This window comes from Phlebotomus papatasi, chromosome 2 (genome assembly GCF_024763615.1).
Source record: "Phlebotomus papatasi isolate M1 chromosome 2, Ppap_2.1, whole genome shotgun sequence".
In the NCBI taxonomy this organism is placed as follows: domain Eukaryota; kingdom Metazoa; phylum Arthropoda; class Insecta; order Diptera; family Psychodidae; genus Phlebotomus; species Phlebotomus papatasi.
In genome coordinates, this window is record NC_077223.1 from 40,776,918 (window position 1) to 40,794,629 (window position 17,712).

Sequence of the window (17,712 nt, forward strand, 5' to 3'; positions counted from 1 at the left end):
TATTATAAAATTGCATATAATGGTCTTTCTTAAGCTTTATTATAGAAGTATTTGGCTAAAAATTATCCAATTTTTTTTATAACTTAAGATAAAATGACCGAGATCTACAAGATGGTGTGGTCGCCATCTTGATTTGACGATTCTGTCCGCCATTTTGAATAACTGTCAAAACAAAAAACTTATCCGATTGAGCTGAAATTTTAGTATGTTGTAGCTAATGTCAAGACCTTTTCAGAACATATATAAAATCCGACCTAGGTCAAGCGATTGTCTGGATACTGGGGCTCTAAGTTCAAAATTTTGACATTTTCATAAATACAGAACTACGGAGAGCTTCTTTTATTGAAACCATCGCAAAAAAGGCAGTATTATCGTTGGGCGATGAGATCTAAATAACAAACAAAAAGAAAAGTAATGTTTTTCTTTATAACAGCATATTATTTGAAGACCTGAAAAACTTTTGCAAAGATGAAAAAATAAAAAAAATAAATAAATGCACTTTTCATTTATTTTTTTAATTATGTAAGAGTAAATAAATATGTAAAATAAAAGCCTCAACCATTTCTAATGGTTACTGAGGCATTTCGTTTAGGTTTTAAAATTCAGGATTAGAAAATAAAGATCGCCAAAATATGAATATTTCAAATTTTTAAACTTTGAGCCTCTGTATCAAGGTAAATACTTAACGTAGACCGGAACATAGATACGTTCTGAAAAGGTCTTGATATCAGCTACAACATACTAAAATTTCAACCCAATCGAACCTGTTTTAGATTTTGACAGTCATTCAAAATGGCGGACAGAAACGTCAAATCAAGATGGCGATCATGTCATCTTCTGGATCTCGTGCATCTTACCCTTAGTTGTGAAGATCTTCATTGTCGTTTATTATCAGAAATTGTTGATTTTATAGTATTTATTAAAAAGTGCAAAGTCACCCGCACCTTATCCCCAGTGCAAGCCTTTTTTCTTGATTTTTTTAAACAAAGTAGAATTTTATAAAATTAATTCTAGTAACTAATTCTAGTACTAATGGGACAAAATCCATTCATTAACAACTGAATACAAATAATTTTACTCAAAAACCCCCCTCCCTTCACTTTAACTATCCACTTTTAGAGGGAAAAGTTGAAAAACAGCGAAAAAACGTGCAAAGTCACCCGTAACGACGGTACTGTATTTATCAAGAAAAATGCCATGTCCAACTTGTACCGGCGAATTGTCCAACTTGTAACACTAATTCCAAATTATATCACTTTACCCTACGTAGTAGTATTTTTTAAAGCACTGTCATCATGTCAATAAATATTTAATCCTATAAAATAGGGGAGACTGGGGCACATGTAACCATTTTCGATAGATGCGAATTTGAGGTGATTTTCCAAGGACACCGTGATTTTTTGGAAAATATTTCTTAGCTCATGTTTTACCCTTGGGTATAGGCAATTCGTCGAGGGTAATGCGGATGCTGGAAAACAATTGAGTTTTCCATAAAAATAAAATTTATGTCCCTGTGCATTTTTCTCTTTTCACAAAATACCTGGAGTAGAAGTAACCACTTTCTGGGGAGGATGTAAACACCTTTTTTCCCACCCTTGAAATTAACTTTGCACCACTCTCGATTATTTTAATTACTTAAGAGATATATAAAGACTGTATATTTTTCAAAAAATCATGACACTTTTTACAAAGAATAATTAAAATAGCAAAAAAACTAAAAGCATGCATATCAAAGACATTTTTCAATGGATTTTCCCCATATTTTGACATCATGTGACTTTTTATTTAACACCACGCCACCAATTTTTTTCGTAATCTATGAATTATAGATATTTCGCATGAAGGTCAATTTCCCGCTCTTTTACCTACTCATTTTGTGAAATTGAAATTGCCTGGTTACATCTACCCCAAATGCTGTTTTCTGACCAATTATTAATTCTTTTGAAATAATGAGAATCTCAATTTGTCTGGTAAATCCATAAATATAATCCTAAAAGATGTAGGAAAGAACTGGTATTGCTACATTTCTATTATTTTACACAGTTTTTAATTTCCAGGTGGAAATCCAAATGACCAAAATAATTGAAATATCAACATTTTCGGGAAAAATGATTTTTATTTTTAAAGTATTAGGATTTTATTGACCAATTCTTCTGTGGACTTACATCCCCATGGTATCTATGAATGCTTATTGGTTTTATCCTCTGGAGTCTTAAAATTAATGAAAAAAATCACAGTGTTTACAACTACCCCAGATTACTACTGCCCCAGTTCCCCCTATTTGAGACCAATTGCGACCTCTGTTTAAATGATTTCAGCCTTTGCCTTAAACATCTCAAAATGTGTTTGAAAATTTTACATGAAACTAATAAAGACGCTAAGATTGTATTTTGACTTCATCGACCAAAGTACTAATTTACTAGTTAAAAATAATACTGCAAATCTGTATATTTCGTTTTGCAAGGAAATTAAAAGTCCAATTGCCCGAGCCCAAAAAGAGATTAATCAGAGTTTTCATTTTTCTTACCATTCTAAAGCTTAAACGATAAAAGATATTGACTTCCAGTATTCGGCGACCCCCCATAAAAACAACCTTTTTTAAAAGACTTTTTTCCTACTTTTCTTCACCCCATCAAATCTATGTTTTACGCCTTATGAGACAATATTATTTAACAAGAAAATTTTATATTAGTAAAGTTTTCCGATTATAAATATCTTGAGCTATTGACCGATCAATTGCTTTTTGCTCTTGATTCCAGGTGTTTGGATTTGGCAAATTTTACTAATAAATCATTTTTTAAAAGAATATTGTCTCAGAGATCTTAAAGAACAGCAAATTGATGCAAAAATTGGTTTGGTGCCGCACTTTTTTGAATATTTTTTACCACGTGTAAAAAAGCAATGAAGGCGTAAAAAAGCAATGACCATGTAGAAAAGCCTAGTCTGTTCGCTGTGAATATGGACATAAATTTCTCTAGTTTGTAGCGGCCATAAGTCCCTGCCATTCTTTTGAATCCTTAAAGATTCATTGGGTACAAAATATGCCTTGTCCCTAGGGTTAGCCCTCTGAATGAGAAGTGAAGAATGTGCATCTTTACCGCCAAATGGTGAACATACCTTCCGATGTGCATAAAATCATCGGCATGGAGCATTCATGCCTTCCGATGGTATAATGCTCTTGCAAACCCTCAGTGAACTCTGAGCTGTGAATACGTAAACACACCCTTAATAAGAGTAACCTTGTTGGGCTGCCACCACCAGTTGTGCACTATGCCCGACTTCCAAGTTCTCAGTTGACACATTTCGTCCATAGACATCTATCACCGAATAAATTTTCGACATCGAATTTTCAAAGGTCAAAGTTTAACCATTTTTAACGCTTATTTCTCAACCGATTTACTTAAATTTGCTTTTTTCAAAAAGGTCTTGAATCTTCCAACTTATAAGTTTTAGCATTAAAAAAATAAATCCAAGTATCCCACGATAACAGTTACACATTTTCACTCTTTTTAGCACAAACCTGTAGGGAAATTCTGTAACAGTATGATAAGGTCATATGACAAATTTAAAATTTTTACCTGGTAAATTCGGAAGAACTAATTGTAAATCCGACTGACATAAGTTACTAAAAGCTTCATGAAGCTCCTTTCAATGGCCATTAGATGCTCATTGGGTTTTAATGTTGTCCTGGTCCCGAATCTTACCATGAGAATTTATCATATGACATTATTATACTGTTGCAGAATTCCCCTTCTGTATGGGAATTCTGCAACAATATGACAATTTCATGATGAATTCGAGAATAGGACAACATTAAATCCCAGTGATCATCGAATAGCCATTGAAAGAAGCTCTGTGAATTAGTTTGTAACTGATACGAGAAAAAATTGTGATTAGGGGAGACTGGGATAAATTAGTCTCGGATGGTATTAGATATTGGGATGTTATAGTTTTCCTTGCAAGGAATATTAAGGAAACCATATTTAATCGAACTAAACACATCCCTTCCTATTTTTTAAAATATTTATAAACCTGATACGGGGAGGTGGGGCTACTTTGAGCTGTAGGGCTACATTGTTATATGATTTTTTCGCATATTTTTAAAGGAAACTGGGTTTTAACATGATGCAATATGTATAGACAAAACACTTGTGGATCTAAATAAACTAATTACTAATTGTAAGGATCAGCTTCATTTAGAAATAGACGAAAAACTCATATATCAATGTAACCTCACAGCTCAAGGTAGCCCCACCTCCCCCTACTAACATTTTTTGGAAATTATACGTAATGAAAAAAATCATTTGCTGACTAATTTGCCCTAGTGTCCCCTAGTTCTACCAAATAAACTTAAAAAAAAATTTAAATTTGTCATATGACATTGTCATACTGTAACAGAATTCCCCTGCTGGAACACAAACAGAATTTACAATGTAAGAATAACAGCTTCCGTGAGATAAAGCAAGCTTATCACTATCTTCTCATCTGCAGATCTTCCATTTATCATTGATATCTATTTTTCAAATAATATTGAATAGTTGTAGCTCACTTTTGCTCCATGGAAAAGACTTTATTATCATCCAATTAAAACGTCATTCTCAGTCGAGCTGCAATGTTTGGAATACAAACATGTCTTCTACAACAATTGCAAGTCCGTTGAAGTGTAACTTTCTCAGAGAAGTTTACCCGCCAGTACATGGGTGCATTAATTGATGTTTTCCTTTTAATATTAGCACTGTTTGTGTTGCGATAATTCCAACAATATTCCCTGGGTAAAGCTCTGACGAGGTTTAGTGTTGGGTTATTTGAGTGAAAATTTAACGAGAGTAGAATCAACTTTTCCAGCACAAACTCAAATGAAAAGGGAATTTCTCCTATCTCACTTTCTCTTCTAGGTTTGTGTTTTTGATGAGAGAAAACTCTTCAATATTTGTGATGGTAAAATGAAAGAGAATGAACAACATTCCGGGATGGGGTGGAGGGATGGATATTCTCAATTCACTTTACATAATAAATTAGTGTTGATATGCTCTCATTTCTAATGCTTTCTCAACATAAAGTGAGATATGTTTGTCATATTTGTTATGCAACCATTTCCGAGGCACTTGTCATTGGATATTCTCTCTGTGGCATCATTTTGACAGAAGATGTGGATTTTGTGCACTTATGTTTGCATAAATAGGCAGCAATTTGGTGAATCAATGGCTGTTGGATCACTTATCTAATAATAATGTTTCTAGGCTATACAGAAGTATTTAGCCATTTCAAGCTTTATCCTCTTGTATTGATATTTCGGTGTAACAAAGAAAGTGTAAATCACCCCTTGAGCCACCCTCGAGGTATCCAATTTTCTCACTGGCTTTCGGCCCCAAAACGCACGATATTGAGCAAATAAATAAATAATTAGTACTGTTTGCCAACCAGATGTAATCCACCCTATCAAATGTTTACCTCAAGCTTCAGCTTTCTTGTGTACTCAGCTCTCGATGTGACAAACTCTCCCAGAGACCCAATTCTGTTTGCTTTTGAATTAAATTCTATATATAAATTGAGGAACTAATCTAAACCAAGCTGTGAAAATCAATTCGTAAGAAGCTTCTTGTGCGACCAATCGGATCTGTTAGATTTCAATTTGTTCCCAAATTTAAATTTCTTATACCATTTAGCATCTAAACAAAAATTTAGCAACATTTTTTTACAAGGGGCAGATACTTCGACGTAAATGGTGTACAGTTGATAGGGCGTGAACAGACGTCCACAGAAATTGAATATAGTCCTTTACCAAACTAAAACCACAACAATTTCCTTATTTTTCGATATTTTAAAATAGAAAAAATCTCGTAAAATTGAAAGATTTTGAAGAAAATCTCGTAAAACCGCCCAATGTCGAAAATTTTTCATTGAAATGTGTATAAAATCCTCCCGTAGTTTAATCAATTATGAAAGAGCTGCAATAAAGGCTCACAAACCTGGCCCAAGCAAAGCTTATGAAGGGATTGCAATAGCCGCTCTCAAACCTAGTCTAACTAATCATTATTAATATATTGCAATAGAAATCGTTTAAAGCTGGCTCAGGCAAAGCTTTCGAAGGGATTCCAATACGAGCTTCTAAACAGTTTAACCATTTATGAAAGAGTTACGATAGAGGCTTCTGAAGCTGATCCATGCAAGCCTTATGAAAGGGTTGCGATAGACGCTCTTAAACCTAGTGTACCTAATTGTGAAATGGTTGCAATAGAGTCTCGTCAAAGCTGGGTCAAGGAAAGCTTTTACGCCAAGGTTGCGATAGAGGTTTCCAATATTAGTATCTTGATTAACTTCAATTGACATGTTAACATCGGAAGTCGGAAGCCTCTGTCGTAACCCCATTAAAAAGCTTGCTTAGGCCAGTTTTGGGAGCCTCTATTTAAATCCTTTATAAGCATTGTTTGAACAAATTTGGTAAATCCTGTCGGTAGTTCAAGTTTTATTGAAGAACAATTTGCAAAAAATTAAAAAAAAAAGTGGAAAATAATTGTGTTATAAAGCACGTAGACGAAAAGATTTTCATTTGAAAAATGGCTTTCAAATATGTAAAAAAAACAAATAAATTTTTGTAAAGATATTATATAGACCAGGTGTACCGCCTTGGGGGTTAAGATAGAACAGGGGAATGGGGAGTGCATAATGGGCCCAAATAAGTGGTCTGGGTGTAGCGGTTTCGTTTCGAAAGGTTTATAATTGATCTATATGCAAATCTAAACCAGTTGTGAATCAAAATTACATTATGATAAGCCTTAATTCCTTTTAAAAATAGAAAAAGAATGCCCAATTTCAAAGGTACCTCAATTCAAAAGCGCCCCACTTACCCTAAAGATCAACAATGACCTTGTAAGAAATTATGATCTAGATGATCTATTAAAGAAAGCAAGAGCAAGATCAATAGGTATTTGGTTGGTTGCATCAACCCTTTACGTATCTGAACACATCTGCACTTGTTTTGTATCAACATTTAATGCAAACGACAATAGAAACGTCACGTTGTTTCTTGCATTGAATGCTGATACAGAAAAACTGCAGCTACGATAACAGTCAATGCAACCGACAATTTGTTAAAAAATATACATTACTTTTGAAGTATATTTTTACTTTTCTGAGAGAAGTGAATTAATAAAACAAACTGATTTTGTTTTGTATTTTGATGAAAATGACTATTACTAACTGAATGTAAAATTTAATCAAACGTAAGATAATCTTTTTCCAAATCAAAATTTAAGTGTGATTCTGAAAAAGCTTATTTTGCTTAGTTTAAAATTGAATAAATAATATTTTGTAATTTGCATCTTATTATTAAAATTACATGAGGTAACTCTGAACTCTGCCACCGTTTTACCTCAAACCTCAATATATATTTTTTTAATTTTTACCTGACATAATTATGTTAGAATTAACCAAAAATAACTGATGGAAGAGCATGCCAGGGTTTGCGAAGTTGTCGAAATTGTGACTTAGATACTTAGATGCTATGCCTCAGTGGACTGGAATCGGTTCAGGCTTGTCAGGAATTCCAAGACCTTTTCAACAAGCCTGAACATGAAACTTGGAAAACCGTCATGAGGTATGATTCAATGAGATTTTCGTATAATGACGAAATGGTCGCCTGGACAATCCTTAAAAAATTGCTTTAAGCAATCCCAAAAAGACATGGTTTTGGATGGGAAGAGGAGGGGAGGGGTGTATATTGACGATCTTTTGGTCAACTTTTGGGGGTCCCCCGAGAGTCTCAAGTCTGTATCCCCAACCGTTTGGCCTCTAGAGCTGGCAACAGCCGGATGGACAGATGGACAAATAACATGTTGCCAAAAAAACTCGAAACTTAAGATTTCCAAAATTTTACCAAAATGCGACCCCGATTAGGGGGTAATGACTAAGGAGTCGCAATTTGTATACATTTCAAAATCGAGATATTATATATACTGCTCTTTCTCTGGAGTTCGAGCAGTAAAAGATATCGTTAGCCTTTCGTAAGTAGGGGAAACTGGGGTACCACCAAACACTAATTTTTATTTCTAAACTACTTGGACTATCCTTATCATTTCTTCAGTGAACAAGCATCCCTATAGCGTCTATAAATTTCTATAAGTCTTAATCCTTAATCTTGTCTTCTAAAGTGAATATCTGATTAAAAAATCTCAGAGTTTGGTGCTACCCTGTGTTTGGTGGTGCCCCAGTTTCCCCTAAGTTTTGCTTTTGAAAGCTTGCGTAACTTTCCCGAGGTAAAGTTTACATCAGTGAAACGCAATAAAAATTTGAAAGAAAATGGGAGGTTTTAGTATTAATTTTGTGAATATTTCAAAACAATTCCATAAATATTCACTTTTGAGAAATAAAAACCTTTAGAAATCTGTGAATAAAGTTTTCTATAAAAACATAACGACTTTGTATGATATTTTTTTTGTCTCCCCCTTACCTAACCCCACTTAGCACGATTTTAGGCCTTTAGGCCTATCTTGACCAGTATCCTATGTTGAAAATTCTTTAAAAACTAAAAACACTTATAAAAATGGATACCAAAATCATCATTCTATAAAATTACTATCTGACAAATAGGGGAAAGTGCCCATGCTTGATACCATTGGAAGCTTCGTAATGACTAAATTTTCTATGTTTCACAATATATATATGACTCATCGCAACCATATTTTAAAAACTATGGGAAAGTGGCCAGTTTTTAAAATATATCGCGGAGTCATGTTGATTGAGAAACATAGGAAAAATTTAATCATTACAAAGCTTCCAATGGTATCAAGCATGGGCACTTTCCCCTACTGAGGAAAAACAAGAAATAACAAAGACGGGAACCTTATACATTAATAGCCGTACTGCTTTGTATGATATTGGACATAATAAAAGATTAAATTTTAAAGTGCATGTTCTATTGTGTGTGACAAGTTTGAATATATATGACGAAAATTAATCAAATGAATTCAAATTGTTGAAGTGCTCAAAATGGTGTACAGGTTGTAAACCAAATTATTCCTCCCTTGATCTTTTATTAACCATCACAGTTTGAGAGTATAATCAGCATCCAATAGTGTCACTGGTTATCACTGATCTAATTGATTGAACTGACGTGGTAATGTGAAGTTTTCTCCAATTACATCGTCATTTTGGCGTATTGTATCCATTATCTCAGGTGTTTGCTAGAAAATAGCAATAAAATAGCGCTTTTAATTGCCAATTTAACCTGTGTTTTGATACCTATCGAACATTCAGCAGAGTAATTAGTTTGTCTCGATACCTTATGCGCTATATTTTAATTAAAACTCCCTCACATCTCCTATTGCCTTCTCTACGTCCATGATAAACTTTAAGGCTCCGAAGATAGGCGCAGTTTGAAGGGAGAGTTGTTTTGTATTAAAATTCATAGAAGGAGAATAAATTAATACAAATTAAGGTTAAGCCTGACTTTATCTCTGTAAGACGCCATGGTTAACAATTTCAATAAGAATGTAAACAAGAATAATTTATCATTGGACGTTTATTATTGTCCTCGTGTGTTAAGATGCATTGGTAAGTCTTTTAAAAATGTTTCTTAAGCTGGTTTTCTTTCTTATCTGAAACCTGTCAGTACTAGTGTAATATCATAAATATAATTATGTGTTTTTGATAAACCAACCCTAACTATAGATGACTTTGCCTATCTGTTTGGCTAAATAATAAAAATAAATTAGACAGAAAACAACTGTCACGTTCTTTGAGAGCAATTGTTGCGGTGCATTGTTTGACAACACCATCATTTGCATAAAATATTCTTAAGGTGTGTTCCTTGTTTGCTCACCAATGACAACTTAACTTGATGATTTTCAGCGGGTGGAGTTCTATAAAACGTCATATGTTGGTAGAAAATATCTAATAGCGAAAAAAAAACAGAATTTATGAGTGAAATGAGCACTAGAAAAAAAAATGAAAATGCACTGAACTGATAAATCATAATAGTTTATGGATATAATGCACATAACATTATATTTTACAACTTTATTACGTTAATGGATTAATAGAGCTGTTGAATTTTTAATATTATACACAATTTATGATCATTTGTCGGTTGCGTTTATGATCCCTAAAATATTGTTGCATTATTTTTCTTCTTGCTTAATTTATACTATTGTACGCACATGAACTCACATTGTCAGTTTTAACCACAGTGTGAAAAATGGTAATTAATTGTGCTTCTATTAATGCCGAGGCTAAATTAAAGATGAATTCTCATGTATTTTTAACATATCAATTCTTAATTTTAAAACATCATTCAGGAGGGTAGACAACTAAAAAATGTTAAGTAAATATTTATTCAAGAATCTTTAATTTGAATTGACCAATATACTCAGGAAATTAGTGGATAATTAGCTATACATTCTAAATTTAAAAATATCTTAGCCGTTTCAATATATATTTTAGAATTTTTAATTCTTTAAGAAATTTCTGGAAACCAAATATTTATTTTGTTAAAATAATGATCTGCTTTTTATGCAGTATAACAGCATGAATAAAGGCATACAATAATGGTATAAAAGATAAAGCACTTGCTTTATGATGTAAGTGTTTTAATTTCAAATCCTCATTGGAACCGATCAGCAATAACCTTTCGAAGATACAAAACCACTCCATAGCCAAGTCAACCTATTCGAAAATCTACCGGAAGCCTAAGTTCACGTACTCGCCGCTTTAGCGCTGATTGTTCTGCCATTTCCAGGGCGGAGCATTTTCATACATTTTCCATACAAAAGTATGGTATATTTTTACTTAAGTGATTTTTTAGTTTTGGTATAAAACCAAATGCAATCATTTTAAAACTTTTACCAAATGAAAGAGTATCTAATGTTATTTTATTGGCTCAAAATTTATAATGATTGCACGAGGATAACAGTTCCTAAAACCTATATGAAAAAGACGTAAAATTCGCAATTTTTTTTTGAATATTTCTAAGAATTTTTCTATTTGTAAAACCAGTAACATTTTAAATTCAATAAAAAATATTCTCTGTACATGTGCCTACCATTTCGTGTTATATTTATTTTTGTGGGATCTAAGACTTAAAAATTATAAAGAATTTAAGAAAAATATACCATTTCTAAATTAAAATGCTCCATCCGTTAGTTAATCATCCTAGGCCATTTCGAATTTTGGTATTCTTGACACTTAAATCGTCAACAATATCAATAACAGTGTGTAAACGTTTGCTGCAAAAAGTGAATTTTTTTGTGTAGTTTTGTGGAATTTTAGGACGGAAGAACATTTAAATTGCAATTTAATTAAAATAAATGTCCTTTTGATAACATTTCTTACTATATATTGTGTAACTCGTCGAACTCGTCGGTTTAAATTCGTCGGGCTTCCAAAGAGTTTTGGAAGCCCGACGGAAGACCGATTCGAGGTCATATCAGACAGAACTGACCTATCTGATATGACCTCGAATCGGTACTATGGTACTTTGGTCCTATGATTTTTTTTCTAAATCAGATAGACATAAGGATATAGTATCCTGTGTGGTTCATTGCAAATCCTATCTCAAAATAACATCTCAATCCCACCTCTGAATAAGAAAAAAAATGAAACTTTCAAGAAGGTAAAGGTTTTTTTTTATTTTTTTTATTCGATGATTTGCCGTAATATTCTGAGTACAGAATAAAAGTTCAAAGTTCTGTTAGTCAGTAAAAATTTTAAAACATTTAGATTAAAATAAAATGTAATTTTATTCATTTTTATTTCACCAAAATGAATAAATTTTAAATTCACTCATATGTTTCCTTTATTTTTATTTGATTACATTTTTTACTAACCAAATGCTATTAAATATTATCACTATTTTGTTGCAGTCATACTATTTTATTACATTCTATTATTATTAACACACGTTTTTTGCCAGAATTCAAATACTGAGAGAAATCCGAAAGAGTTGAAATAACATTCCGAAAATGTTAATTTCACCCTGCAGTATTGATTCGAAATCGGTGTAAATATTAGGCTTTTTAGGTGTATTATGTGTTGAAGTTACCCTTTTTCATATTAATTTTACTCTTAAAAAGGTGTAAAATTAACATTAAAAAATATTAATATATATTTTTACACCTACAAAGTGTTAAAGCTATGAGGAAAAAAAGTTAATCGCACCCCCGTTTTTTTCTCAGTGAAGAGAGAGCAAAATATATGTACAATCCGCTTTTACAATTCGTTATTGGTCCAGATGTTATACGCAAAATGATTTAATTTACTGTTTTCGACGATCTCCTATACACAGAAAAATAATATTTTGTAAAATTATTCGTAAATGTATGTGAATTCTTATTGGGAACTTACGAAATGATCGTAAATCGTATAATTCACAAACAAGTCCGTAAAAGTTTTTTTTACGAAAATTGTTCGTAACATGATAACTTGAAGAGCATTTTTTGTACTTTTACAAACATTGGTTCGTAAATACGCAGAAACGTTCGTAAAATTTTATCATTTGTCCGTAAATTTTTGCCAGACAAAAAAAATTACAAACAAATTTCTGTGTTTTTAGAAACATTTCTCCGTACACTTTTGTTTGTCTGGCAAAGATACTAACAAATGACAAAATTATACCAACATTTACGAATACATGTTTGTAAAAAATAAAATATGCTCGTTAAATGATCATGTTACGAACAATCTGTGAAAAAATACAAACATTTACAAACCTTTTAGTGGGTTATACGGTTTACTAGCATTTCGTAAATCTCCAGGAGGAATCCTCAAACATTTACGAACAATTTTATGATTTTTTTTCTGTGTCAACTCGAAAACAAGTGAAATAAAGCTAACATGTCTCTTAAGAGTATAATCATATTTATACAATCTAATTTTATATTTAAAAAATAAATTCAGAATAAATTTGCTCACAACAAAAAAGTCTATAGTGTATACATTTCCGTATTTAAACATGTTTTTTTGCTCTTTCTGACACAATTAAATTCTTAATATACCTAATAATATCCCAGTGGTTAGCCCCTTTGCAAAACCAGCTTTGTGTATGCTGGATTTTCTCTTCTCACTTTAGTCACTTGGAGTCTGTGTTGGATGTTCAGACACATTCTCAAATCCATGCTTATCTCTGCTTTTTGGAACAGTCAATAAAGTGAAAGTAAACATAAGATACACACATTTGTTGGATTGTTCAACTGTGAGAGTACTTGAAAATAATCTTCAGTTGCATTTGAGCCTTGTGTTTAGTAGCCACGATCAGTGCCTAGTTCTCGGTGACCAGTTTTCCCAATATGCCTGTGACCTACGATGATATACCCGGTAACAGCATCACCAGAAAGTTTACGGTTAGTCGTCCCCTTCAGTTGACGAAAATTAACGATACCGATATTCCGGAAGATATTCCTTTGGCAAAGAAATGGCTGATGAAGCCTTTCGTCTTGGGCCCACAATTTGCCACTTTGTATCCCGAGATCAAATCTTTTGAATGCCGTTCAAGTGATATTTGGGTGGTAAGCTTCCCAAAATGTGGCACTACTTGGACTCAGGAGATGGTTTGGTTGCTGGATAATAACCTCGACTTTGAAACTGCTCGCAACACTGACTTATTTGAGCGTTTCCCCTACTTTGAAGTCATGTACCTACCGAATGGTGAAAGGGGCGAGTCAATAAGAAAGTTTAACAACATGACGTCCAAGAGGTACATCAAGAGTCATCTCCCAGCGCATATTCTCCCAAGATCACTTTGGCGTGCAAAAAGTAAAGTTATTTACGTGGCCAGGAATCCAAAAGATGCAGCTGTGTCATTCTTCCATCATTGGAGGAATATGGGACGCTACACCGGGAGTCTTGATGATTTTCTAGATCTCTTTATCAATGACTACGGTAAGTATTTGTCAACAAAGATTAAAATCGTGTATACACTTAAGATTTATTGTGACCTAAATGGACTGATCTTTGAAGCTACTTCAATTTGATTTACAAGGTCGTTATGTTATGATCTAATGGGAGTCAATGACACTGCATACTCACAATAAGTTATACGCAATTATCGGTGTCTAGAAGGGGCATATCATTTTACAAAAAGCTATGCTTATTTATACAGAAATTATACTAAAAAAATGTTTTGAAATCGCGATTTTTAAAATTCTAAACTAAAATTCAACTTCGTGTAATTGACTTTTAAGTCTTCGAAAAGTAAGTAAATTGTTATTTAGGACTTAATATAAATCGGATTACCTTCGTTAAGCTTGATATCATTTTAACAATTTCTTTTAAAGATAAACAAAATAGCTCAAAAAGGGCGTGTTTCGCAACCAAATAAATTCTTGAAAGGTTTTTTAATTACAAAATAAGTTTCAATTAACTCTTAATGATTGATTATCCAGTTTTGACTATTTCAGCGATATAAATATTATGTATGAATTTCAACTTTCTAATCGCAGGATCTAATTTTTAATATTTTTCAGATGTATTTCCAAAAAAGAACCCTGGTTGACTAACATAAGGGTCAAAGGCCGAATGTGTGTAAATAATTTCGACTCTGAGTTTCATGTGACCGCGACAAAAATCTACTGCGTATCACTGTCATTGATTTAATTTTGTTTATATCCGGATTTTCCGTCCAAAAATATGTTTTCTAAAATATTTAAAGAATTCGTTGTGTTTCTCTTTAAACTCCGGTTTTCTTTTGAAAATTGTCAAAATCGATTTTTCATACGTAGGCTATACGAAAATGATCGTGATTCTATTAATACTATATTAAGGTAATTATTATTAATATCACCGGGCTTTTTAAAACGATTATTGCATATCTAAACCGATTTTAATTGAAAATAAACCTACAAAGGAATGATAATTAATTTTTATAAGCAGGTAAATATGATTGATGATTAAAAATCTTAATAAAAACTTAGAATTTGTGAAGACGGGATTTTTCTTAATCACTTTCATCGCTAAATACCTTAGTTAAAGAATCCGTACATATTACAATGTTGGAACGATTTTCATCACTCATTGCCGGTAAATTAAGGCTATATAAGACTGAATCAATATCAAGAGGCTAGTATGAAATTATTATTTATTTTTCTCAAAATTTAAATAGTATTACGTAAGAGATATTTTTGGTAGTTCATTAACAAATGTTTAAATCAATTAAAATCATTTATAAGTCAGTAGGGGCCTCTACATAGGAGCATTAAAAAAATATTTTTTAAAGAAAATTTCCTCTAAAAGATAATTTTTTGACGTCTAGCACATAGACGCTAAAAAACTAAAATTATTAGAATATTATCTCATGTAATGCTCAAATTCGTCAATTAGTAGGACCTATTAATAAAGAACATTATTAATCTAGACAAATAATATGACATTACGTTAAGATCATATTATCTTACTTTAAGAATATATCGAATCAGATGAATTCGAACGTATCGCAAGGCTAGAACACTCCGTCAATATTTTTCAGTTCTGAGTTTAAGGTTTTGTTACGTTATTATTTATTGCCCCCCTTCAAGTCGGTTTGGACCCATAACACTGAATGCTTTACCTCGCTTAATCGTATATGAATCTGAACATTCTTCGAAGTTGTTTTTCTTACGATAATCTTATGTAGGGTAAGACAGGGTAATTCGGAATCATGTGAAATTAAGAATTTTGAGATTTTCTCAGAGTTTCAGATGAGCAAATAAAAAACAAGAAAACACGTACAAATACAAGATTTTCCATTCCATAGCACTTCTTCGTTGTTTTTTTCCTTTTTTTCATATAAAACTGTCATAATATCTCAAAGTTCCATATTAGACATGATTCCAAATTACACCATATTACCCTATGCTTATTTTTTAAACTTAAAAAAATAAACACATCTGTAGATATGGATGACTTAACCGCCCAGGGATGACTTTACCCTGCTGTTTGCAAGCTTTTCATTAATTCTAGCATTTAAGAACGGTCATTACCGATCGAACATGATAAACAGTATCGTGATATAATTACTCGTAATGGAAAGCGTGATATAATTATATAGAAGATGGAGCAAAATCACCTATATCTACGGTTTTATAAGAGTTTCGAAAAGCACAGCGGTCAAAATGAAAATTAAAGTAATTATGTTCTTCATTTTTAGCGATGTACTGCCCTTTTCACAGTCACGTGCTGGACTTTTGGAATACAAAAGATGAGGATAATATTTTGTTTATAACTTTTGAGGAGATGAAACGCGATCTAGATGCTGTCATCAGAAAAACATGCACCTTCCTGGGCAAGGAATATCCTACAGAAAAGATTGATGAACTCAAAGATCATCTTTCATTCAAATCAATGAGAGGTATTTGTATATTTTTGCCGAATTCCTATATCCTTATGCTTAGGGTATAATTTCTCCTTGTTGCTTCTGTTGCAGAGAATGATAAAATTAAAATCGAACATTTCACTGGTGTTTATCAAGATTGGCAGGATCACACCTACAGATTCGTGCGAAAAGGCGAAGTGGGTGGCTATAAATCAGAAATGTCTGCAGAATGGATTGAAAAGTTCAACAAGTGGTCCATGAATGAACTCAGTGGAAGTGACTTTAAATTCGAAGACACTAGGCAATAAAAGATTTTTCACTGATTAATTTATTGTTCTTCCACTTATCTTATTTCCATTCTTTAAAAGACATCAGAGGAATTCCCCATTTGGCATCATCTTGCATCTTTTGCAAGAAGAAAAATCTTGTGATAGAACCGACGCATCGTGTTCCGTGTCAGATTGATTGAAAAGCAACGTAGTGGATTCTTTTATTTTGCCAAAGCATTTCTTCCGATGTTTGACAATATCAACTGAATAGATGCAATTATTGTGAACGCTGTAATTAAATGCGCTGACCAATTGTGCTGTGCAGACATTCATTAAAATGCAATTGTTGCCATGTGGCACAAAAATGCTGTTACAATGGAAAGAATGACCGAGAATTGTATTTATGTTGCTGAAAAGTTGATGTTGTGACTTTGGACAAAAATATACACTGAACAATATTTTTCCTCAGTAATTCAATTAATGTTCATCAGTCCAGGGAAAAAATCACAAACATGTTGCAAAATTGAATTGTACTGCAGTACAATCGATACAATCTTTCGAGGGGCTTGTCACTGACTGAATGACAGATTGATGGTGCTATCAGAATTAAATTAACTTTCCTGAAGAAAAAAGTTTAAGCAGTCAGAAAGATTTTAACACAAATGAAAAGTAGTTATTAATTTTACAAGATTTGAAAACCGTGATCACTTCTAAGTAGGATAGTATTTCACACGCGTTCGGAATGAGTATCAATTTAACTAACCTTTATTTAATAAATTTTTAAATGATTTTTTTACTACTTTTGCACAAGTTTCTTTTAGGACAATAAAAGTAATTGATTATCTTTGTTTTATCTAATATATTTTTTAAAATATTATAATTTAAAAATGGATAAAATATAGGGAAAATTACTCTCCCTTCGAACGTTCATGTCTTCGAATAAAATGAATTTCTTTTATTTTTCCTGAGACACTTACACATAATTATGACATAATTATCAATAATTGATAATAAACTAAATAATGTTTAATAGAAATGTGTAAGTCTCTTAAGAAAAATAAAAGAAAATTCACATTATTCAAGGACATGAACATTCGAAGGGAGAGTACCTTCCCCTAGACATTGATTTAAGAACCATATCGGAGACCATATTATATAGAAAAA

General features: G+C 32.4%; 1 protein-coding gene across 1 annotated transcript; it reads left to right on the forward strand.

The window, feature by feature from the left end:
- Window positions 1-13,051: 13,051 nt before the first annotated feature.
- Window positions 13,052-17,006, forward strand: LOC129804165 (luciferin sulfotransferase-like). Its single transcript, XM_055851240.1, has 4 exons — window positions 13,052-13,872; window positions 16,115-16,315; window positions 16,391-16,580; window positions 16,648-17,006. The coding sequence occupies exons 1-4, from the start codon at window positions 13,281-13,283 to the stop codon at window positions 16,742-16,744; spliced, it is 1,080 nt and encodes a 359-aa protein (XP_055707215.1). The 5' UTR covers window positions 13,052-13,280; the 3' UTR covers window positions 16,745-17,006.
- The last annotated feature ends 706 nt before the right edge of the window (window positions 17,007-17,712 follow it).

Bases quoted from the DNA above. Each gene is read 5' to 3' on its own strand.
- LOC129804165 (XM_055851240.1), top strand. From the start codon at position 13,281: ATGCCTGTGACCTACGATGATATACCCGGTAACAGCATCACCAGAAAG. The intron at 16,316-16,390 runs GTATTTGTATAT...CTTCTGTTGCAG, and splicing joins TTCATTCAAATCAATGAGAG to AGAATGATAAAATTAAAATC. The intron at 16,581-16,647 runs GCAATAAAAGAT...ATTCTTTAAAAG, and splicing joins TTTAAATTCGAAGACACTAG to ACATCAGAGGAATTCCCCAT.